Raw genomic sequence first — 26,755 nt, 5'->3', positions numbered from 1 at the left:
ATAAATTGATGACACACAGTCAACCTAGTCGAACCAAGACCTCGGTTATACAGATTTGCGATTATCCGGACTCCCACAGCGACCAATTTATATGTATGTACTAGAGATGGGTAACTCACTCCGGAGTATCACTCCGACAACTTCTCCCTCAGAGTGAATACGGCGGAGTTGTGCCAGAGATTTCGTCATTACTGACTTTCCTAAACTGGTAAAATCTGTTAACTCGTGCAGACTTTTTGCTTTCGGAAAGAAGCTAATGCTTTCTCGTATCACAGGCAGTTTATGACCTTTTAGGTATACTTTTTTTTCAGAAAATACAAAAATATTACTTTAACGATACAAAACAATGAAATTGTGTTCAAGTGTGAATAGCTCAAATGTATAATTTATTGAATAGTAAGGGGTCATATTTCTAACTACGAAAATCTTTGGCCGTGAATGACGGCAATCAGGAATATGCATATCGAAAAATACACGAAACGAAATACATTTAATCTGGTTTTTCTATAGCCTGAAATAACAATATTTTAGAGTGCAAATTGATCAGTGATATCAATAATATTTAAGCAGCAGAAATATTTAGTATTATTTATTTCTTTTACACAGTTATACAATTGTGTAAAAGTAATAATATGCTAATCGAACTACCCAATAATATTAATTCTCGAATGAAAATAGCAGAAGAAAAATTTAGAAAGCACAAGTATTATCATTTGGTGAAAATATTTTATGATGTTTTGTCTCAAGTTTACTACATTATTTTATATAAAATTAATCCAAATAATTAATAATAATTTTTATCATCAAAAAAAAAAATTAAATAGCATTTAATTCTCAAGTTTTGCGTTTTTACTTTGGTCAACACTGCTAAATTACGAGTCATTGAGTCGATCATCTGGTTGACCGAAAAATTTTACAATACGTCATTTATCTGAGAATTTTTTAGAAAAATTGTTTTATTGATATTTATTCATAAATTTTCTGGTCACGCAATGCCTAGTAGACTTTTTATAGCAAAAAATTATTAAATAATTTACCAGCTAATTGTTAGTAGGTCTCCGTGCTTAAAATTGTGACTTTTTATAATAATATCAACAAAAATGTTTGAACTGTTTATAAAAGAATTTCAAATAATTAATGGGATTTGAATAGATAGATAAACAATGCACCATAGAACACATTTGTGTCGAGAATTTCGGTTTCAAAGTTGTCAGAGCCGTGGAGTTGTTAAGCAATTCGAACCAATCTGGCTTCAGATATAATAAGCCCATCTCTAGTATGTACATACTTACAATTCGAATTTTGCAAAGAAAATATATATGTACATAGATAAGAAAGTTTCAATTTCTTAATAAACATGATTTACTTTGATATCTATGTATGCATTCCTTATTATATGTATTTAATAAATACACAACATAATTCTTCATACATTCAATTACCCAAATTTTCGATTATCCAAATGCGTATCAACAACAATTAGTCCGATTAATTAAGTACTGTATAATCAATAAGAGATGTTGTCTGAATAAATGTAAGGACATACCTAAAGGAGCAGTATCTGAACACTTATATTGACTTTGTAGCTTTTGTAAATCATTCACTAATGAAAGTTTTTCATCTGTAAGACAAGACACTTGTCGATCGAGATCATGGCATCTTTGAGCTAATATATCTCTTTCTTCTACCAATAATCTAATCTTGTCATTAATTAGACCAACATCATTCGTTGGACTTTTTGATCGTTTTACTCGAATGGGTGTCATTGCCTCTAGTTCCTGTATAGCGCACATAATATTTCTCTGACAAGCTTCTTCTAACCCATGATTTGAGTTATGTAAGTTTCTTTGTTTTCACAGTTGACTGCACAACCTAAAATTTTATGTAAATCATAAGTTAAAGAATGATGCAAGTGGTAATGATTAAAGGAATTTTTAATTCAATTTTGAAGACAAACCCAATATGAGTTGTAGAAGGCGAGCCAACTCTTCTACATCGCCTCCCTCAGCTATTCTCAAAGCATCGGGTTTGGCATAATCATGCACATTAAGATTCAAAACATCAGTACAATAATCAGTTACACGTTCAATAACTTTTTTCAGATTGCTGACCTTAAGTCTCCAATTGTTTTCTACGTTAGTTTTAATTTTTTCGCCCCATGAAGGAGAGAAAAAAACTGGATCAATTTGACTTAAAACTTGAGACATAGCAACACCATCCGTTAAGTCGGATAGAGAAGAATGATGGGCATCTGGTTCAAGCAACCTAAACCAGGTTAATAAGGAGTTGCATTTATCATCCATTGTAAACTTTAAACTGTTTTATCAATCAAACATAATATTTTGAGTATTTAAATTAATAATAAGCGCCTTTATTTCCAAAATTATTATCTATGAATAACGAATGAATAAGTTAACATTCTATGTTAGTTATTATTGCACTGACAAGATGACCAATTATTATATTATTATATTGTCTAGGCAAAATTAATATTATTATTTGTCTAGGCAAGATGACAAAGTGACAGCCATGACAGCCATGACAGCCATTGAGCCATAGCGAGCAATAACCTCTCATGACGTAGATATAAACATGGAAGATCAAATCATAGATAAAAGAAGAGTATGGATCAAATGTACATGAGGCGCATTACGCGCGAATTTTCAAAATCAATTTATTAACTTCCCGAAGGAGAAGTTTGTTTTTATAAAAAAAATCAATTCCCAAATTTTATGTTCTCTCAACGTTTCAACCCAATCTGAATCGAATGAGACCAAACCTGGAAAATGTATGTGTGCGTGTGTCTTGAAGATTTTTGAAATAAATCGACGTTTTCTCAAAAACGGCTGGACCGATTTCAAAAATTTAAAACCATTTGCTGTATCTGGATGAAGACTAGCATTTATCAGTTTTGCGCGACGATCAGCCAAGCCATTTCTTTGTAAATAGCAGAAAAGTGAAAAAAATTACGTCCACGTTTTGCCCGCAGTACTGAATCGATTTTAACCCTCCGTCGGGCGCAGCTGATCTGACAGATACTGGGCTAACATTTTAGTTTGTCTTCATGATGTGAAATCACATAGACCCTCAGATTTCAGTAGCCCCGTTATTTTATGTCTACTATTTATTTGTCCACATTAGATTTCCTTTGAACTTTGCGTATTTTGATAGTACCAATTTTGTTCCAAGAAACGCTAATTAAATTATTTATTTCCGAAAAAGTAAGGTGTGTGATCTTTATATTTTGCCATATTATAAAAATACTACTGATTTATTGCATATTTTAGCTTATTAACTGTTAATTTTTTTCTTTTTTGACGATTTTTATTAATTTTTTTTAGCATTAGATATCATGGTCTTCTAGATCATTCTAAAATATTACGGCCCTACAACAACTCGTTTAACTCTGAAAATTCGTCAAAGTTTGTAAAAATTAGTCGCATTTTTTGGCGTTTGTCAAAATTAAGACCTTTCGGCGTTTTCTCTAAAAACGCCTAACTGATTTCAAAAATTTAAAAGCCATTTTATGTATCTCGATTATAGTTTCTTAGTTTTGTGCGGTGATCGGACGAGACGTTTCTTAGTCTTAGTAATTTGCATAAAGTTGTATAACTTTTCTTCCATGTTTTAGCTCACTATCCTGAATCTTAAAAAATCAAAAACTGTTCGAAAGATATTCGGAATGATACTGATTAGTTTTAGATAAAAATCTACTGGGCCGTTCTCTTGTAATTAAGTGTAGAAAAAAATTTTTTAGCGAATTTTATGAAACCTTTTTTGGCGATAGATATCATAGTCTAATAAAACAAACTAAAATATTACGGTTCTCCAACAAATAGTTTTATGGATATTTTATGTTACAAATTCATCAAAGTTTGAAAAATGAGAAGCGTTTTTTTAACGTTTGGTGAAATTAGACCTTTCATCGACGTTTTCTGAAAAACGGTTGATTCGATTCTAAAAATTTAAAAACCACTCAATGAAACTTGATAAGCACTCGCGTCGATTAGATTTTTGATACGATCGGCCAAGCCGTTATTTTGTAATTAGCAGAAAAGTGAAAAAAATTCCGTTCAGGTTTTAACCCAAAATTCTGAATCGTTTTAAAAATTCAAAAATATTCAAGAAATATTATTTGAGAGTCGTGCTGATTAGTTTTAGATAAAGATCGGCAGAGTTGCTTCATCACATCTAACTGTTGAAAAAAATTGTTGATGAAACGTTTTATGTTGCTAGATAAATTCATTTTCCTGAAAAACATACTAAAATTATACGTTTCTACGGCAAGTATTTTAATTTTAAAAATTCATCAAAGTTTTTAAAAATATTATAGTCGTAATTATAGTGTATATTAATATTATAGTGTAAAAAGTTACTTTTGTGATGCGATGAGTCAATCGTTATCAATTCATTAAAATTTAAAATCTTGAGGTACAATTTTAGGACATACAAGCATGTGTCTGTGCAATTTAATTCATATAATTACAGATAATTCAAATGTGTTTGAGAAAATCTATTGGAAATCACAATATTTACCTTTAATTGATAGCGATAACTTTATTTTCGAAATAAATAGTTGAAAATTTTACCTAAATATCTAAACCTCAATTTCGGTTGATTAAGTCAATTATTTCACATTTCGGGAAGTTCATGCAAATTCCCTAAGGCTAAATGCCACGTTCAATTTATTTTCATTCATTATTCATTATTTTAACCAACATTTCATATATCCATTTTTCATCTTAAATGCTATTTAACATACTAACTTAATACAACTTTTTATTACCATCTATTTATCAACTTCCCGAAGAAGTTTATGTTTTCGCCAAAAAATACGATTTGCTGATTACATCTTTTCTCGACGATTCAAGTCGTTCGAATCGAATAAAATTAAATCTGGCAAAAGTATATAATATGTGTGTGTGTGAGATAGAGCCGATTTAACGAACAATGGTTCACGTTTTCTTGTAAAAGGCTGCACCTACTTCAAATATTTAAAAACCTTTCGGTAAGAACTTCCAATGATTAATTTCTTTTAAATGAATAAAAAAAAAGAAATCGTCCACGTTTTAGCCCGCAATCCTTAATAGATTTTGAAAACCCAAATACTGTTTCAAAAAAATTGGCATAGATAAAAGTAGAGTATATTGGATATTGATTGGGAATCGCACAGATTAGTTTCCGGCAAAGATTGGCCAAAATGTTTCTTTATAATTGAATGTTCAGAATTCGTTTTTTGACGATTTTGATGTTTTTATATAGATCATGGTCATATTAAATGAACTAAAATATTACGGCCCTTCGACAATGATTTAATTTTATAAATTCATCAAAGTATGAAATAGAGAGATAGGTCAAAAGTCACTTTTCTGATGTGTTGTATTCTAATTTGAGTTCCATAGACGTTTCCTGAAAAACTTCTGAATCGATTTAAAAGAGTTAAATATGATTATTATTACTATTATTATTTTTATAATATTTCGAATTTCTAAAAAAATGCAAAAAAATTTATACACGTTTTCGAAAAAAAAACCTAAATCGCTCTATAAAATGAAAAATCGTTTAAAAGCATTTGAAAATCGTGATGAATTATTTTTGGCACAGATCGGCCGTACCGTTTCTGGCGACAGAGTTCATGCAATACAATAACCCTAAAATAGTAGAGGTCTACAAATATTAGTTGAATTATATAAATTCATTATAATTGGGACTAATGAATGATTTAAAGGAACGTGTTTCGCTGTACTATAATTAATAAAATTACATATATATATATATATATATATATATATATATATATAACTTATATATAACTTATACTACATGTAATTAATAAATTACATATAGTATAAGTTGTTTTAAACATAATGAAAAATTGCTTCGATAATTTTTGAAATAAAAGTCAAAACGCATCTAAAGAGCTAAATCTCAATTTCTATCGATTAAGTCTAATATCACTTACACATATCGGGAAGGTTATGCAAATTGCCTTTAGGGAAATGCGCAACATCTTTTCCTCGCCAAATGACCAATATAATACCTCCTATAAAATATAAAAATATAACAGCTATAATACATATGTAAAGTTAGCTCAAATGCAAATTTTATTTAATAGTCCTGGGTCATATTCATAACTAGACTGAGCAGTAACGTTACTATATCATCTAAAAATAGTCACGCTGTACTAGGTTTTAATTTTAATAAATTTTATGATTTTTCAGCATACTCAATTACATGTATATGTTTCACTACATAAGATTTTTCTCTTAAGCAAGAGTTGTACAAAATATTAACTCTGACCTCTAAGCTGCACAAAAGTTATCTGTGTCAATTGAACCACCATAAAAAATCAATCGATCTCAATTAAAATAGACGGCACCAGAACCGATTTTTATAAAATCTAGATAAAGAATTTTGCAAAAAATTGTGTAAAATTAAAAATATTTCTGAGCGAAATTTTGAGCCTCCACCGTCTTATAGTTATATGTATATGTACTTGCATGTACTATTATTTACTGAAAAATAAAGTTCAATATTTATCATTATTATCTAAGTGAATTTATTGAATACTAGAGTCGACTATTTTCAGATAAAGCATTTGTTATAATAATTCTTTTATCCCGTATTATTTAGAAAAGCATGACGGGCCGCTGAAAATGATTTATTGATCTACTGTATTTATTGTATTTGACGCTTTAATACGAACTGAGTTATTGTGTATACAAACTGTCGAGTGCCTCAAATAACACAGTCGAGTGATATGCTAGACTTTCTAGACAAGGTTTAATACATATATCTATAAAAGGTTTAATAGATATGTGGGAGTAGCTATGAATATAAAAGTATAAACTCCACTTGTATGAAAATATATAAAATTTATTGATTATAAAAGTTAATGATAAATAAAATGACTAGTCCAATTGTTTTTCCTCCAAGTCTAGCCTGCTTGATTTCCCCACAGATATATCTATAAAAAGTTTAATAGATATATCTATTAAACCTTGTCTAGAAAGTCTAGAAAATTATAGATAATACATTTATTTATTATTTATTAGTATGGAAAGTATTTTATAGTAATTAAAAGAGTAATTAAAAATATCAATTTAGCGAAAGATAGACAAAATTTCGGTCACAAACTCGCCTACGATTTCGAATGATTTGCTTGTGATTAATGAAAATTATTTTAATTGCTGTTTTCGAAGCAAATAAAATATTTTTCTAAAATTAAATGTTCTTTATTCATTTAAATTGGTGTCACACAATCATAATATCAATTTCATTTACATATGTTTACTCATATATAGATCTCACGTACGAATTCGTCAAATTTTACATAATATTTAGTTATACAAATTCAACATTTAACATTTAACAATGTAGATAAATAATATTCTATTTAACAATTATTATATATTTTTATAGCATTTATATTTAGCGGCTTACATAAGCATGTTTTAAAATTATGAAATTATCTTTCTATATTTCGTGTGACTTTGCATACTCTGGCATCTGCACTTTTCAAGATTTTGGATTAAATTTGACTAAATTACATTTTTTGTTTTGTGGTGGCATTTTTATGTGAATTATTTTAGAAAAACCGGTGCAGAGTTTGTAGGAATGATATGTTTCACAGATAATAAGAATATTAAATTTATTTATCAAGTACGTATATATAAATATATACTTCAAATAGAAATATGAAGTGCTTTACAAGGGTTCTGAAATTAAATAATAAATAAATTTGGTATCTAGATGAACGCGTTATTTACTTAGCGAATATATTAATTTGAATACCTGTTACGTAAATATTTGTTTCGAATACCTCGATATTTACCTTTGATTTTATTTCATAACTTTGTATGTCACATATTTAAATATACTCAGCTACAATTTATGCATATCAGGATGCTCGCAAAATTTGAAATTATTTACTTCCAATTTTCATGTGATCCGGGCATAATCTGGCTCTAAGAAAATTATGAAAAATATTTTGATATTATAATGCACTTTTACAATAATTCCATACTAATATACATTTTAGATGTAATTATGGAAGCAAAAGAAACGTTTTAATTAAGTTTGAGAGATTTGGTTACAACTACTTGGTACAAACGTAGTATGCAAAATCAAATCGATTAAAATTAATTTCAACTATTAACACTAACTATACATATTACAGGCACATTTATATAAATACATTTATTCATTGGGATGACATTATCGACATACATATAAACCTAGATATACTTAATGCTTATCTCAACTATGCATCTCAACGAAATTAGATATCAAATTCAACAAGTTTAAAATGTTTCAACAAATATTTACAACGAAAATAAATTTTAAAAATGATGTTCCATAATGAAATAATATATAGTAAATAATAGATAATAATAGATAATTTAATAAAATATTTTGAAAAAAAAAATGGATTAGATTGTTAACAAAATTATATACATAAAATTCAGAATTCAGAAATCAATAAAATTAAATTTGATGCATGAAAATTAAAAATGCGAATATTTCAAAAAAGTATTAAATTCAATTATGTGAAACATACTGTTATCAGTGTTTAGATTTAAGTAGAAGTATTTTTCTCGATAATTAATCATGTATGCCAATTTTACCTGAAACTACACAAATGACACTACAACCAAATTAACATTTTACATGTCACAGCTATAGAATACGATATAAGTCGACGATATTTTCCTTCTAGAAAAAAACTACTTAGAAAAAATATATTAATTTACTATCTACAGATTTGACTAGAACGATGAAAAATTATGAATTATTTTATAGGTCTAAAACAAATAGGCCACAATTTACATGCGCTTTTAACATTTATAATTATTTATATTTACAATTCCTTAATTTTATAATGAATTCGAAAAATGAGTAGAACGATTCTAAAGACAATGAATTCAAGAAGTCGCGAGAAGTAAAAAAAATGGAAATAGTTATTTTGATAGAACTATCGACAAAGTAATAAAAGATTTTTTATTCAAATATATATTAAGAATTGCTTCTAAAGTTTGAAGTTGGTCATTTTAGTTATTACATAGTTGTAATAAAAATTCAACGCAAGTTCAAATAAAAAACAATCTACGCCTCAACACATTCCACCAACAGTTTTGAAGAAAATACATATATCTATATAAGGGTGGTCCTTAATATTAGGGTGGTCGAATTTCCTTACTCCCAGTGATTATAGAAGCAAATTAGCAAATTTTCTTGTTCCCAGTAATTTTTGAAGTGCGAACTATCTTAAAATTAATACGAAGAGCTAAAACTTTTAGAGAATTGTTTTTTATCAATTTGGAAGCATTTGTGCCCATGGGAGCAAGGAAACTCGAAAACATTCATATTAAGGGCTACCCTAATATATGTATATACATTATATATATATATATATATATATATATATATATGTATGTATAACAGTTGGAATTACATAAATTGCTTATTTTAATTCTATGATCACAAATGCTCGTAACCGGAGTATTAGTTTGATTTGGTTTCGTTAAATTATATAAACAGGCACAAATACTATTTTAATCTTAATTCATAATACGAACATAATACGTTAATAAATATTTTGAGAATATTTAAAAAAAACCGTTAACTTACTATATAATTATCATAATATAACGTTATAATATAATTAACGTTCATAAAAACTTAAAACGGTTATCTCACATATAACATTTACCCAATAAACATAATTTTAGTTTTACGTTTCTAACATGATAACTTTATTGTTACAATATTTCTTTGTTTAATTTATATTAAAATCTATATACAGCTTCATATAAATATAATTAGTTTATCACAATAAATAGTATATAATACAATAGCTACTCGAAAAAAAATCCATCATGAAAGCGACAATTTCGAATTTACTTAAATGCATTCTATAATTTCTACAAAACAATTTTTGATTCACCTAGATAAATTATTTATTTAGATTAAGATTTATTCAGATAAATCTTAAGTCTGTACACTTAATACTTTATTAGCATTTTAAAAGTACCTCCTATGGAGGAACAGAATGCTGTCTAATATTTATTACGGGCGGTATATTTCGGGCAGACAATATTTCTAAGCACATGTAGAAAACACAGAACAATTCAGATATTTGAAATGTACAACCACTTCACAAATATAGTCAAATACTTATTTAATGTATATACAAATCCCCTTTGTAATTTAATAAAAATAACGAGCAAAGTAGCATGGCTAGAATTAAATTTTCAATTGAATGGGTTACATATACTGTCATGTATTAGGGTTTGTTTGATTTGTTTGTTTAATCGATAGTAAACAAATTAATTCATATTGCAAAAAAAGAAATTATCGCAATTTGTATAATTTTCTGTAAAATCTGTAATATTAAAATATTTAAGAGTTTACAAACGGTTACAAAAATACCCCAAAGGTCACCTAACTAACAGCATTGATACGAAAATATAAAGCAAAGCCACAATTCTGGTGTAAAAATTAGAATAATTGAAAAAAATAGAAAGAAGTAGTATGTAATCAAAACCGGCTAATAAAATTGGCCTGAGAACAAAAAGTAAACCAAGTTTGCGTGAAACCTATTAAAACTGATAGAAGAGTTAAACTTGAGCTAAATGAAAATCGTGAATTGATGCAAATCATATTACGACCAGTAGTAAATCATTTAAAATTGGTATAGGCAGTAATAAAATAGACAAATCGTAGAGTACATATTTAGTTGAGACTATATAACATTCTGCTGCAAACTAGAATAAAATGAGCATCATAATAACATATGATAAATCATTAAATAGAGTATAAACCAAAAAAATAATTTCACAAAATACATCTACAAAATTAAATAATGCCAATAGGCGTCCAAATAAGATATATATGCTTTGCAAAGATAAAAATCAAGTTCGAACTAAAATAATATTAGCACTTCTTAATGTATATTACACTTTCTTAATTAATCACTATCCGGTAGGGTTCACAAAAAATTCGAATAATCATTATGATTAATGATCAATTAATGTCTTCTGTCAATATGTAAAATCTCATATACTGTTTATGAATACGGAAATCATATGTTTTGCTGCATGTGTCATAATTTATACAGGGTATCCCAGAACTCAACATCAAGCCGAAACGTGGTGATGGTATTGACATTTTTTACTGCAAATTTTTAAATAAGAAAATCATCAAGTGTTTTATTATTTTACAATTTTAATTGAATACGCAAACATTTAATTAAACAACACACTTTAGTATATTTTTTTAAAGGAGGGCCTCTCAAGGTCAACCAATTTTAATAATTTTAAATGGCAAGTTTAACAAAAAGTCTTAAAGGGTTAAACCATAGTACATTTTTCGAAAAAGCAAAAAAAAATTTAGACTCAAAATATACTTTGAACTTCTTAGAATATGAGGAAAATACTTCATACCTTGTTAAGGCATAATTTTTAAGGGACAGAATTGCTTTCGAAAGATCCTCAGGAAATATGGAAAATAGCTACAGTGAATTCTGATTTGCGATAATTTTAGAAAAATTTGCCGCTGAAATGTTCGGATCGATTACATCATTAGATGTTATACAAAAAGATTCATTAACAAAATAGTTATTAAAAGTATTTGCTATAATTATTTTAACATTGACTTTTTTATTGTTAATATTGAGATATTCTACGTCTGATGAGCTTTATTTATAATTAATTTCTGATTTAATTAGTTACCACATTGCTTTCTGCTTATTGTGCAAATTATAAATAACACTACTATTATACTTGATTTTTGCTAATTTACAAAGATCATTAAAAAGTTGTCCGTACTTTAAGAAATAAATCGTAAAACCGATATCGCATTTGGTTTTAGACACTCTTTCTAGATTTAGTAATTTATTGTAAAAAATTATCAAGCCTTGAGTATACCACGCGATTTATTACAATTATTAACTTAGATTTTATATTTTTATAGCGGCAAAGCAAGAATAAAATTATGTAAAAAAAATTATACACGAATCAAAAGTAACGTTTACATAAGATTGGTTACACGCCTCATTTTTTAATAATTTTTTGCATAAGAGTTTAATTTTATTGCCAAAATTCCTTTGATATTGGTAATTAATAGATGGTGAAGTTGTGATAATTAATAAAGATGAATTCTGTAGTGATCAGAAATACCCGTATTAATGACAAATGATTTTATATCAGTTAAATTTGTAAACAAATTATCAATGTAAAATGATGAAGAATTACTTATTCTCGTGGGATCATTTATGGAAACAACCCAAATGAATCCATGCTATATTTAAAACTTTCGCTGATTTTAGTGCTTTTGCCCAGATGGATATCAAAATCATTGCAAACAATAATAGAATTATATTTATAAAAAAGTTCTTCCCTGAGGGCAAAAAGTAAATGTATAAACTTATTAGCATCTTGATCTGAAGCTCCATATACGCAAAGAATACAATAAGTAGCTAGAGAAAAAATGCTACCAAAGAGCAAAATTCATTTTTTTTGATAGGTACAACATTTGCTATAATATTATAATATTTATTTTTACCGACAAAAAATACAAATGCCTCCATGCTTAAAATAATTTCGGCGGAAAGAGTTGCATAAATAAGTAACCGGTTGATTTAATCAATTTGAGCTTCATGTCGTTAAGCCAATGTTCCGAAAAGCATAAAAATTAGGTTTATAGTCATTTAAAAGTAATTCAACTTTAAGTAATTTGTTAGGAAAATTTTGAATGTTTTGACAAAATATAGATGATGAAGCATCACCAAAGTCAAAAGCGCATGAACCGAAAGTTTCGGGAATTTGGCAGAGTCAGCGCTTCTCTAACGAAAAAACGACTAAGCTTCTGCTTTGCATTGGAAAGAAAATGGAGACCATGCCTGGTATAGTCAGCGTACCTATTGGCATCAAAGACCTTAACACCCCTGAATTTACCACGAACGAAATCATGATAAATACAACGATTTAATTAGAAAATTCTAGGAGTCAGGTCATGATTGCCATATCGAATTGTAACAAAACAACAGTTTGTTTTACTACAAGATCGACGAGCGAACTTTAGTGCTCCAGGAATAGCATAATCAGAGTCAGCGACGTTCGTCCGGGCCATAATAACAACATGATCTCGAGCACCAGAATCACCCAGCCAGTTCTCCTATGCCAGCAACCATGCTGAAAAAGCCCGCACCTGGTTTGACCATTCCGAACTCACTAACTTTAGAACCTAACAATCCACCTAAGAACTGGGACCAGGACAGCCATGGATGACAGACAAAATAAGTACTTTGGGCGTTGGTGAGGAAAAGGAAGATAGTCCAGTCGTTTGAGCTTAAATTAGGTAATAATCCCGAAATTTAAGATACCCAGCTGTAAGTCTGCAAGTACTTGTATATTGACATTCAAAAGTTGTCTCAAAACCTACATATGGTACGCATACCCTACCTAAGAACTAAGTGAAGTGGAGTGGACTCGACTAAGAAGGAAGTGGAGTGGACGCTTTGATCTGTTCTTTTTGGATGTTACCTTCATTTCAGGTTGCATATTAATAGAATTAGAATTAATGCTTTGCAACATAAAATTGGCAATTGCCAGCTTTTTTGTAAGCTTTGCAATCATTCTGTCTTTCTCATTGCGCAATACATTCTGCGAATTAATAATTAACCGCAAACTAATACAATCGGCACAAATAACGGTACAATTTAAATTAAAAGACTCATCCACAACTGAGTCATCAAAAGAATTTTGACTAATCTGGTTTCTAGTATTGACCATCTTGATTTTAATTTTAATCCATGATACACAGACACAGGTAACACCTTGAGAAACAGGTAACAACTTGATACCGGCAGGTATTAGAGTTTTCGGTAAAATTTGTTTGATTCACAACGGTATTCAAAAGACCAGGTATATTATTCTTTTTTGTAGGTTTGAACTTATTTATTTTGAGAATTATAGATATAAATAAAAATTATTCTATAAATTTAATTTAAATAATATAATTATTTTTAAGACGTGTTGACCCTACGACGGCCCTAGAAATGTTATTCACGGTCACGCTTTATAAATTTACGAACAGACTTTATAACAATAATAATTAACAACAAAAACTGAAAAAGTGTCATGATTTTACCAAAGCCTTAGGTTGCACTTAAAAGGTTATAATTTCCAAACGATGTGAAATAATTTTTTTCAGAGCAGTTAAGACCAATACTATCTTTCCGTTTCGGCTTTCTGGTTGAGTTAAGTTCTGGGACACCTAGTATACTGTCAATATACATTAGTCAATAATTGATAATAAAATTAATATTACTTTGGAAAACGCATAATTTTACAGATGAATGAATCTTTCTACTATTTTCATTTTGAATTTTGCAATAACGAGTTTTCGAGATAGATACGTATTTCTATATATAGAAATGAATATGTATAGAAAGTATTTCCTTGTTTTTATGTCATTAATATTCACGTGCGTTTGAACAAAAAACTGTAATTTCATCTATCAGCAATTTACATCAAAGGTTTTGACAAATTTTTATTATATACAAGTTAAAAAATAACATTAATAAAATGATTAACTACCGGAATCTGTATTGTTCTATGCATTACAGGTGCGATATAATAAACGTTAAATTTCTACGTAGAACAGTTAATTATTCCAAAAAAAATTTCTACAGTCTTTAAAAAAATAGTTACAGATATATTGTTCCATTTAATGATTTGATAATTCGGTAACAGTCAATAAATTTAGATCGACTTTCTAGATGATAATTCGACTATTCACGTATGATTTAAATAAATAAATTTAGCTCAATGTATAATTTGTCTTAAAAATAAGACATTTATATATCTATGAATAATAATTATATATATTATGTATTCTGTATTGTGTACTAGCTTTTGGTCTCTAATTTATATGATTTTATACATAGTAAACAGCCGATCTGATTTATCTTCATAAATGTATAAAAATGATCTTGGATAGTAAGAGATTATTTTAATATACATAATATATTTACAAGGTTTCTTAAAGCTTAAGGAATGAAACGTCACAAAAATGACAATGTGATGTTTTAAAAGTTTAAAATTTAAATTTGAATTAAATGAAATTTGTCATTACTCATAATTTCGAATATGAATATTCATTCAATTGAGTCATAAACGCTATTATTTATATATATATATATATATATATATATATATGTAATTATATTATATATATAATATAATTACATATAGATACATATATATATATATAAGTATATTTATGTTGGTATATCTCTTTGTTAAAATTTCTAAATATTTTATATAAATTGTCTCTGATATAAACATTTTTATAAACGAAGAGATATGCAATGATCTGCATTCTCGTAATCATTTTGTTATTTAATCAAATATAGATTTAGGGTCACATTTATACAAATATCATAAATAATAGTACATATTTTTTTTAAACTCACCACCTCCATTGGCACGATCCAATATTAGTAAGAAAAATGCACGTCGCACCTCCATTTCAATTCAAATTTTTGCACTTAAAACTTTGAACCCTTTCAAAGGTTTATTTATTAATTTACTTAACTTCAGGGCAATCGGCTCCTTGCTTGAGACACAGTTTAGAACTCGGATCGGAGCCGGGCCCGGACCACTACTGCCGGAATACAAGGAATCCTCCGGTCGGATCCCAATCACCGGATTCAGAAGGGCCGAAGCAATCGTCAAAGAACGCCTCAAGTTGACGGTAGACGTGAGGTTGGACACCTCGTAAGTGGTGGTCTTCGTCTGGGTACATCTGATACATGATTTAGAAAAGTTTAGGATTGTAAAATAAATATAAAAACGACAAAATCTCCGATCTAGTAATTCTTCTACATGATACTTAAAATGTTATAATTTTTGTTGTTCCCTGGCCCATTCTACTTTAAGTGACTAATAAGTTAAATGATCTATTAAGTTTTTTTTTGTAAAATACAAAAGCATTATGCCAACACATTTGGCATTGGGGAGGAAATATGTTTGCAAGTTTGTGCTGAATTTTACAAATTTCTCATTAGATCATTGGAACTCAATAGTCATTTAAAGTAAAAAGATCTAAGAAACGTCAGAAATTATGAAATTTTGATTATTATGCATAAAAATTACTAGATCGGAGATTCTGTCGTTTCCTTAAATTTCTTTTAATTTTTTGCTTTTTGACTTTAGATTCTTGTGCAGCGTTAAAATCTACAATGGAAAAAAGCATATGCTACACACCCAATACAAATAACTTTTTTTATTTTGTGGGTCTGTGTTATTAGTACATCTTATTAGTTACTGAAGTTTTTATAAATTAACACGTCAGATTTATATAAATATTATAATAATATAATAATAATATTGATAATAGCACATGCTTTTTTTTAAAACTCATTCTAATTTTCACATGCAATCTGAAATTATATTGAATTGATATATGCAATATTAAGAATTATATATGAATTATGTTTTAGGTACATGCTGATATGTTACAGGCTATTTTCACGTGAATAGATGTTATATTTTGTTTCACTGCTATATTTGATAATGATAGAGCCAATAATTTCAATTGATTAAATTAATTAAATTATGAACCATTTAAATTAACTAGTTAAAGTTCATATTTATAAAGAGTTATTTAATTATAATGATTGTAATTATAACTGTAATGACCCTCTAAGGGGCCTTGAATAATTTTACGATTAGAATATATATATATTAGAATTGTTATATTACATATGTCAGTATGATATATTGAAAATATTGTGAATATAAATATAAATATAAATATCAATCATATAAATATGAATAAATTTATAAAAATATTTATATATATAAATATAAATAAACTTATGTATAATCTTATACATATATGTATAAGGTCTATGGATTGAGTTTAAATTTAAATTCTATAACGTTGTCAGAACAACTAATGTATTTTTTTTATTCAACTTAGCTATTCAGCCTGAAATAACATTTTTGAACACAAAAGTGCGAATATTATAATAGACCGCTGTGATTTTATATAATACAGTAAAATTGAAACAGATTTTTCTCATTTGCTTAAAGAGGCATGTTCTTACTCATTTTGTACCCTATTTATTTAGATTTAAAACAATGATTCGACCTATATATGATTAGAAGACTAATAATTCATTCAGTCGTATAATTCAGATTTTAATGAATTTCAAGTTTTCTCATAAAAAAATATTTACAATTCTATCGCAATCTTTTTAAACCATCTCGGTTCGAATTTTTTCGAAATATTCTGTACCTCAAAATTGAAATTCGATCGTATTAAATAACTCCAATTCAAATTAATAAAACTTCTCCAAATAAGTTTTAAAATTACTTGTTATTTGTGTTAGTTATTAAAGTTATTAAATTTTACCTGATGTCGAAAAATCACAGCTTGATCAGTAAGAGCACGAACCATGGACAAGGCATGTTGCGAGTGAATCAGAGTATCGGCAGAACCGTGCAATAACATGAAATCTCTACCATTTAAATTTCCTGCTCGTTTTGTCAAATCTGCTTCTTCATAAGATCGGAAACTATCGACTGCTAAGCCTCTTCCAAGATATCGTTCAGCAAAAAATGTATCTAGTAAGAACAAAATTATATATTTACTGCCAAAACAAATAATCTAAAAAAGTAATTCCCAACGCGGGGTGCACGCATTACAAGAGCGCAATTTCCAAATTCACGGAGAAAAAATAAAAAATGACACGACTTAACCCATTCGTTTTGGGTGATTTGAATGTAAGGTAGATATTTTCTATATTTTACATACTTAATATTGTACCAAGATAAATAATATTGCTATGAAAAAGAATAATTATAAATTAAATCTATATAACATTGCATTCCTACTTTATGTTTCCTTTTTAGTATGCGTATATTTCACTTATGAAGTTCACAACTAATAGTGATTTCTAAAGACATATATTATATTTCAAGAAACAAAATCATTTTTTAAATTCTAAAATGTTATATGAAGGCCATAACGTTTTTAGAAACGTTAAGGTGGGGCGTGACCCGTAAAAGGTTGAGAAACACTGGTCTAAATTGTAAGTTAATCTGAAATATTTTATATTTTTATTTAAACATAAAATAATGAGTTTGAAGCATAAAATAGATCACAAAACAAGTATTAGTTGAACAGTCGATGAAAAATATATGACCAGTCCTTTGAAGGGTGCCAATTGTTTTTGAGAACGTATTGGTATGTCCTACTCGTACGTACCGATAGCGTTTATGCTTGACGCATTTATGCGTCTTGCCCGGTTGCCAAGTCTAATAAAACAAATGCCGACATTATAACGATATTTATAGTTATTAAGTTTCTATATAAAGGGTATGGGCGTGTTTTCATACAGAATCAGCCCCACCCTGGTATTCCAATTATTTTGATGCCATTTTATAGGTATTTCAGAGAAAATTCGAAATAGCAAATTTCAAAACCATAGCTCATCATTTGGCCAAGATATCAGTGAAAACATATGAAAGTGGCCCCTTTTTTCAAACTCACTTTTTGTCGGAAATATGAGAGATATCAAAAAAATATTAACGTCATTCTATTTATACTAATTTTGTCTATATTGTTTATAACAAATAATTGAAAAAGTTATTTGTTTGTTCGTGAAAAGGTGAAAATGATTTTTCATTTATTATTTACTACCAGTGCGACTCTTTGGACTACTTTTAAATTAACATCATTGGAAAGCCTGTACATTTTTCGTCTGTTGTTGAAAAATTCATTTAAATTTAGGTGGAACTTTGTAGTTAAAAGTTGGAAAAACTTAGGCTAGTACACGCGCTGCCGGTACAAGAACACCCATATAAAGTCGCTTTACAAAATATAATTTGGATTTTTTCCTAATTCTCAAATTCTCTGAAAATAGTTGGAATATTCTTCAAATAAGTGATTCGACACATAAATATAATTCAAATTTAAGTTTTTGCCTACATCTATATCTATATACGTTTATGTTACTGCAAAAGTAAATTCTATTAGTGCACAATAGCATTGGCAGTTGTTGGATTTTTCTGTAGATTTAATTCAATGTCATACTTACCAGTAATTAAGTAAATGTTTTACCTTGATAAATCCAATTTGTGGGAGGATTGACACTTGCCGCACATTGAAGAACGCTTTGAGAGTCTTGCGCAAGCATCATAGCAGCCACGTAACCGCCGTAGCCCCAACCCCAAGCTGCTATTCGAGATGAGTCGATGAATTTAAGAGTATCGCGCAAATATCTAAATAGGAGTTAATAAAGATAATAGAATTTATTAATAATGAATATTTTACCCATATTAGCTATAAAGGTATAATAGTTAATTACTCACGTGAGTACCGCAAGTTGATCCTCAGCGTCTACGGATCCAAGTTTTCCCTTAACTTCGGCTCTCATGCGCTGGCCTTGGGCGCCTGATCCACGGGCATCTATTTGGGCCACCAAGAAGCCTCTTGCGCCGCTGAGGTACCAACACCAATCCACGGAAAAACGCTGGGTTACAAGCTGGGCTCCAGGCCACGCATCTCTGTTTGAAATGATAACATATAATCATTAAAACTGCTGTCGTTATATAACTTTAATGAGTACAAAAACAAATCCCAAATATTTGTTCTAACAGTGCGAAGACTTAAGTAGCTTCTGCGAAAATGATATTTCTGAGATAAAGAATAGAATGTGCTAAAAAATGATCATTTACATTTAAGAACCAAAAATGATTATTGGATACAAGTACAGCGGAATCTCATTAATTCGGCATTATTAAAACCCAGATGGTACCGGAATGCTGTATTATTGTAAGCAAGTCATAGGATATTGGAAATAGCAGAAAAATTTCAAACTGGTTTTCAAAAAAATGTTTAGAGCTTCGGTAGCTGAGGGCGTCGGATTATTGGAAGTATTTTCTACTGTGTATAACATTATCATATTTTTTAGAGAAATCAAAATAACTTTCTTTAAAATTTAATAACGAAATATTTAGAAAATAAACTTTACTTCAATCCTACGATATTTTTTAAAGTGAACGGTATAATAATTGAAAATGAAAAAGTATATATTATTATATCTGTTATATAATATTCTTGCACAACTAGTTAAACCGATTACTAATACTTTAAAATATTTAATGTTCACCAAATTTTTAACTTCCCGAAGAAGTGTATGTTTTCATCAAAAAATTCGATTCGTTAATTTTATGTTTTCTCGACGTTTCAAGCCATTCTGAATCGAATGAGACCAAATTTGGAAATAGTATGTGTGTGTGTGAACAGATTTTTTGCCGTAATTAGACGTTTTCTCAAAAACGGCTGGATCAAATTCAAAAATTTGAAAGCAATTTGATGTATCTCGACGAGGACTAGCGTTTCTCAGTTTTGTGCGGCGATCGACCGAGCCGTTTCTTTGTAAATCACAGAAAAGTAAAAAAATTTTCGTCCACGTTTTAGCGCGCAATTCTGAAACGATTTTGAAAATTAAAAAAAACCGGTCGATAAATATTAGTTGGGAATCGTGCTGTGCTAGTTTTTGGTAAAGATCGGCCGGGCCGTTTTCTTGTAATTAAGTGTTAAAAAACTTTTTTCTTCGATTTTTATGAATTTTTATTTGATGGTAGATACCACAGTCTTATAGATCATACTAAAATATTACAGCCCTACGACAATTCGTTTAATTTTAAAAATTCGTCAAAGTTTGCAAAAATTAATATCGTTTTTCTGACGTTTGTCAAAATTAGAAATTTCATCGACGTTTTCTCAAAAATGCCTGAACCGCTTTCATAAATTTAAAAGCCATTTGATGTATCTCTATGAGGACTATAGTTTGTCAGTTTTATGAGACGATGTGCCGAGGCCGTTTCTTTGTAATTTGAAAAAAAGTGTTAAACTTTTTGTTTACATTTAAGCTCATACTACCAAATCGATTTTGAAAAATCAAAAACTGTTCGAAAGATATTAATTGATAATAATACTAATTAGTTTTAAGTAGAAATCTACCGAGCCGTTTTCTAGTAATTAACTGTTGAAAATAAATTTGAGTCTTATAGAACTTACTGAAATATTACGGCCTTACGACAAATAGTTTAATTTTGACAATTCATCAAAGTTTGAGAAATGAGTAGTTTTTTTGACGTTTGTTAAAATTAAAATTAGACAATTTATATGGTATAACGATAGATTACTTGATCATAATAAACACACTAAACCATTCAAGTCCTATAAAAACTGGTTCAATTATAAAAATTATTGATTTGTGAACATTTGCTTCTAGAAAGTTTATTTTTTATTGATTAAGTCGATTATTTACACATATCTGGAAGTTCATGTAACTTGTCTCAAGGCTAAATACCAATATCAACTAGATAAATTTGAAATTTTCAACAGCCATATTTTAATATGCATGTGTGACATGACTAGAATTCTTTAATTTTTTATGAAGTGATTCAAATTAAACTTACACGTGCAAAATTAATGGAAATGCTGCATCTTCTTCCTCTTTAAGACCAGGTGGCAAATAAAGGCGTACTTGCGCGTGATAACCATCCTGAATTTCCACTTCGAAGGTTTTGATTTGAGGAGCTGCTATATTTGCAACCCGTTGACGGAGGATGTTGCCTATATTAAATTTATTAGATTCATAAACAAATCTTATCACTTAATATACGATGGTTTCAGAACACAATATATTTCAATATTTTCTAAAGAAAGGCAATTACATTAAAAAGCAAAGCTTATTCAAGTTACTTAACCTTTAACGAACGAGCGTATTGCCTAAAACTATGCCCAGTAGGTCGACGGATTTTTAAGAAATTAAGTTCTTCTTTTTCAAAGCTAGAGAAGTTGTATAATTATTATTGCTTTATTGGATTTGTATTGTTCGTCTGATATTGCTTGTTGATCATTCAAATTTGATTTCCAGCTGCATGATACCCATATTGAAATTACAGAAAGAAAAGCCCAAAATTCTTAGGACGTCAGCTGCGTGTAAGGGGGCATTCGATTATTTTCGAATAATTACAATGAGTATGGCGGCACTCGTTCGTTAGAGGTAAGTTTATCACATTTTTTATTAAAAATATTTTTTTTAGAAACTTATCTTTATGAAATATATAATTGAAACTAACTTTTTTAACAAAACATATTTAAGCACAATATTACTAGAAAGCAAATGTGTGAATTTGCCTTCTAGTAAAATTATTATTATTATTATAGGCAATCTTGCTATGTTTTACTTCAAAATTATGTATGCATGTATATATATATATATATATATATAATTGGAGACATATGTAACATGTCACATATTACACTTATGAGCTAATGCTAAACATACCGGAGTCGAGTACTGCCATTCTAGTATTCGAAACTGCGTCAACCAAATAAACACTAGGCGCTGAAGGCCCCAAACATCTCTGGACATAATACGTGAAACCAGGACTGAACGAAATCTCATTATATAAACATTCATCAGTATCGGGCGCTACATCGCTTGGTGCTGGATGTATATAATTACTCAATATATTCAAGAATGGAAAATCATCCTCTTCCGTTTCTTGAGCTTGCTTAGTTATATCCCTTGGCTCTATTGGCTCCAAAGGTTCTTCTATGGGTATACTAATATTACGATTATTAGCATATTGAATAATTTGCTTGTAAGGACCTGTCGGACAAGTTAGACATTGCGGCTTTTCGTAAGTGTCCAAAGGGCGACTGCCGTTTGAGTCCATTCGAGCGGTAAGTGGTAAAGGCACACGGTATAGTTGACGCTCACCTGGTCGAGATGGTGGAGTCGCTAAAACGTACCTGTGAAAAATAAACATGAATTAATTTAAGACATTTTAATTTGATTTTGAATATGAAATGCAGATTCTGCCTTAATGGTTAAATTACGAAACATTATGCTTAATTTGTTTTTTTTCCAAGGTAATTGAAACTAAAAGATCGCCTATATATTTTGCAATGCATGATTTATTCCAATATATTATATATTGAAATATATGATTATAACAAAATAATTTATTATATGGGAAGATGAAACAACATCTGAATTATATTGTATATTTATATAACTTTATTAACATCGAATTACTCATAGCAATATTATAATCTAAAATTATAATATTATAATATAATATTGCTACGATTTGTATGCCATGGCTGACTAAGGTCGAAGAGACTCTGATAAGATTTTCACTCTCTTTCATATCCGAAACTTTAGTAAATCTAATGGCATGTGTATTAACAATATCCAGAATTTTTACCAGGGTCGCACTAGAAGCAGGGATGTAATTGGAAACGCAGCCTATTTTTGTGCATAACACATCATGAAATTTTGTTTGGTGTCATATAATTACTATGTACCATATTACTTTAATTATGGAATTAAGTCATTCTGTCATTATTACACTTGCGAAGTGTGTGAGTAAATTTACCGAGCGCTAATGAATATTGCAACAATCATTATAACTTTATGTATCTTTATGTATTTCTGATTGCTAGATAAAACAGAGTTAAAAAAAATCATCAAAATAATCTTTATAAAATATAATAAGCTAATATGTTTAACAAATATATAATGGTGCGAAGAGGATAACGGACTCTTGCCACTTCCACAAACTATAATGGCAAATACGTTGATTTGAATGTTTGTTTACTCTTTTTTTGGTAGTACCAATTCGGTACATATTTGGGCGCATTTGTAATTTGTTTCAAAATTTTATTCAGAAATCTTTGAAGTATTGCTATATTTGACTCAGTTACTGCACTCTATAATTGGATAGCATAAGCCGAGATGGGCTTGATTATAGTTTTATAAATTACAAGTTTTTTTTTTTAGAAGTTAGTTCACTATGGAAACTACCTGTAAGCTAGTAAGCCAGTATACCTGCCAGCAGACGAGCTATTTTTCCTTATTTATGGGGTTTCCTTATTTATCGTGCGACGACTAAACGTTATATTACATCTATATTATTATTTTGAATATGAAATTTTCTACAGATATAAAACAGTGAATTCGTTAAATAAAATCGATAGTTTGCTGAAATAGATTTCATTGAGAAATGATTGATTAATTTTCATTATTTTATTAAACTTTTTTTATATTATAACTTTTAGTAAAAGTTAAACCATTCTATTTTGTTCTCCATGATATGAATTGCTGCCTGATGGAACATGTTGAGTATCGAAGGTTATCAATATATCTTATAGACTTCATGTATGTGCTATCAGAGTGACATCAGAAAGTTGCACTTATGATTGAATTGATATTTGACATTTGTACTTTTTAGTGATTAGCTTTTGAAGAAATTTTATTTGAAGAATAATTGTATGTTACAAGCCTGTTATAAGATTATTGAAATGAATAATATCTAATATTTTTAAAGACATTTGGTTTGTATATTCATATTCAAAATCTATTGGCTCGTCTAGAATCCACTACAGTACAACCTCGGACTAATTGTCGTCGATATGCATTCGGATAATCGAAAATCCGGATAATCAAATGTATGAAGAATAATGTTGTGTATTTATTGAAAATATCAAATGCATACATAGATATCAACGATAATAATATTTATTAAGAAATTGAAATTTCCTTATGTATGCATGTACATATTTCAGCAATTAATCATACAAAAATTCGAATTGTAGGTATGTATGTACATACATATAAATTGGTCGCGGTTGGTGGCCCGCAAATCCGAGGGATGGATAAACGAGGCTTTACTGTATAATATTTGGTAATGGTAATATCAAAATTAATTAATTTAATTTAATTATTTCAATTAATGAACTAATTATATTTAATGGTATCTGTAATTATCACTTTTGTATTGAATCAAAAAAAGACAAATAGACAAAAATAGAAGCAAAAGTTTTGTTACAATTTTCAATTTTTTTTTTTTAGAAATTCACATAAACTAGAATTTGATGAGTGCTTTAGAAATAGGTTTGATTCATATATGACAATGGTATTAGAAACTCGATATATCTTTATGGAAACTTACGCAAAGTCACGTTCCTCATCCCATCCGAGTAACTGCAGAACTTCATATCGTCCCATTGTTATAGGTGTAATCCGTCCGTTTGCTAGGAAACATAAATGTCTGTAGTTTCCAAAGACACCGTCTCGAACTTGAAGCCGTTGCAGAAGTAAAGTCGCTTCTTGTTCTGTTCGTTCTTCTGACGCCTAAGAACAAAAATTTAATAGTTAATGCATTACATTTACATTATTCAAGTATTATATATATATATATATATATATATATCTATTAACTTATATTTTTATAAACAATCATAACTGAATAACAATATAAGAATTGGCTTGAACCACAAAAAATGATAAAACGCTTCAATTGATATTTATGAAAAATTTGACAGTATTGAAAAATACAGTTTCAAGAATATATTTTGTTTAGCATTGCAAAAACAATCAAATATAAAACTAATCGAAAGTTTATTACATTTTGTTCTAAGGCAAGTTGCAAATATTTCCCGATAGATGTAATAATTGGTTCAATCAACCAAAATTGAAATGTATGTAGATACATATATAAATAAATACTTAACTGTCTTTTTCAATAACACAGTTTTTTAAAATTTTTATTTAAAATAAATTTTTAACATTAAACCACATGTTGTAGGGCCGTAGTGTTTAAGTATGTTCTATAAGACCATGATATCTATAGTAAAAAAAATTATAAAAATCGCCAAGAAAAAAATTCAACGGTTAATTATAGTGACAATAATCTATATTAAGACACAACTCAATCTATTTCTTAATTTACCTGATTATTTTTCTCAGCTGATTTACCTCCTGCAATCGACTGTCGTTTTTGGCTTTCATTTGTTTTAGCCGATAAGGAATTTGCATTTGATTTGGCTAAACTTTTTTGACTATTCAATTGTAAAACCTTTTTTGAAAACACTGGCGGATCTAAGGGTTCTACCCATACGTTCGATTCTGCATGCTCAGTTAAAACCTACAAAATGGAAAAAAAATAATATATACAAGTAAATATCTTATGGAAAACGTAAGTTGTTTAGATAGTTTAAGATCTAGTTATAATACAAGACAAATAAATTAAAGTCAACAGTAAAAGCAGTAAAAAGTACAGTAAAAATATGAACAAACACATTTATCATAAGTTCTTTATAATTTATATTAATTCTACAATATTTTCATATTACAAGTAATTGAATTTAGAGAAATACTTAAAACGTCATGGTCTGATGCACCTAATTCAAAAATTATGTACACGTATTGCAAAGTCTTGATGCAAATGGAACTGAATATCGAGTCATGTTTTATTCTATGTTATACATTTTTTGATGTATCTAATTCAAAAATTATGTACAAGAATTACAAAAAGCTTTATGCAAATGAATCTGAATATTAAGTTATGATTTATTTCATATTTTACGTTCACCAAAACTTTTGTTTAGGTACTTTTTAGAAAAATAGCAAACTGCATGAGGCTCTGTGGCAATCTTTTAAATGTAATTAAAAAGATTAAAAAAAAAATTGAAACAAATAAATCAAAGTCTACAGTAAAAGCTGTAAAAATATGACCAAAGACATTTATCAAAAGTTCTTCATATTTTCTATTATTTCTACTTTATTTTTATATTACAAGTAAGTAAATTAATTTTGAGAAGACCTGATCTACCTAATTCAAAATAATAAGTTAATGTATACAAACCTAGTAAT

At 28.7% G+C, this 26,755-nt stretch overlaps 2 protein-coding genes across 2 annotated transcripts in view; both read right to left on the bottom strand.

Moving 5' to 3' along the window:
• Positions 1–1,816: 1,816 nt before the first annotated feature.
• LOC113371214 (protein hook-like) lies at positions 1,817–2,490 on the bottom strand. The gene is made up of 2 exons (XM_026611853.1): positions 1,958–2,490; positions 1,817–1,872 (listed from the first exon to the last, which is right to left on the bottom strand). The coding sequence occupies exons 1-2, from the start codon at positions 2,301–2,303 to the stop codon at positions 1,817–1,819; spliced, it is 402 nt and encodes a 133-aa protein (XP_026467638.1). The 5' UTR covers positions 2,304–2,490.
• Positions 2,491–15,666: 13,176 nt separating this feature from the next.
• LOC113371212 overlaps positions 15,667–26,755 on the bottom strand; it is a 516,707-nt gene continuing 505,618 nt past the window's right edge. The window contains exons 9-16 of the mRNA XM_026611852.1: positions 25,833–26,027; positions 25,053–25,234; positions 22,379–22,848; positions 21,504–21,660; positions 19,386–19,580; positions 19,135–19,295; positions 17,425–17,636; positions 15,667–15,810 (exon numbers count right to left, since the gene is read on the bottom strand). Coding sequence (XP_026467637.1) covers positions 15,667–15,810; positions 17,425–17,636; positions 19,135–19,295; positions 19,386–19,580; positions 21,504–21,660; positions 22,379–22,848; positions 25,053–25,234; positions 25,833–26,027 — 1,716 coding nt within the window. The remainder of the gene's footprint in view (positions 15,811–17,424; positions 17,637–19,134; positions 19,296–19,385; positions 19,581–21,503; positions 21,661–22,378; positions 22,849–25,052; positions 25,235–25,832; positions 26,028–26,755) is intronic.

This window comes from Ctenocephalides felis, unplaced genomic scaffold (assembly GCF_003426905.1).
Source record: "Ctenocephalides felis isolate EL2017-DRISC unplaced genomic scaffold, ASM342690v1 CF-g0.4_SCAFFOLD_01492, whole genome shotgun sequence".
In the NCBI taxonomy this organism is placed as follows: domain Eukaryota; kingdom Metazoa; phylum Arthropoda; class Insecta; order Siphonaptera; family Pulicidae; genus Ctenocephalides; species Ctenocephalides felis.
Note: the sequence above shows the minus strand (reverse complement) of the source record. Positions and strands in the feature narration are given on the sequence as shown.

Bases quoted from the DNA above. Each gene is read 5' to 3' on its own strand.
- LOC113371214 (XM_026611853.1), bottom strand. From the start codon at position 2,303: ATGGATGATAAATGCAACTCCTTATTAACCTGGTTTAGGTTGCTTGAA. The intron at 1,873-1,957 runs GTTTGTCTTCAA...ATAAAATTTTAG, and splicing joins CCTTCTACAACTCATATTGG to GTTGTGCAGTCAACTGTGAA.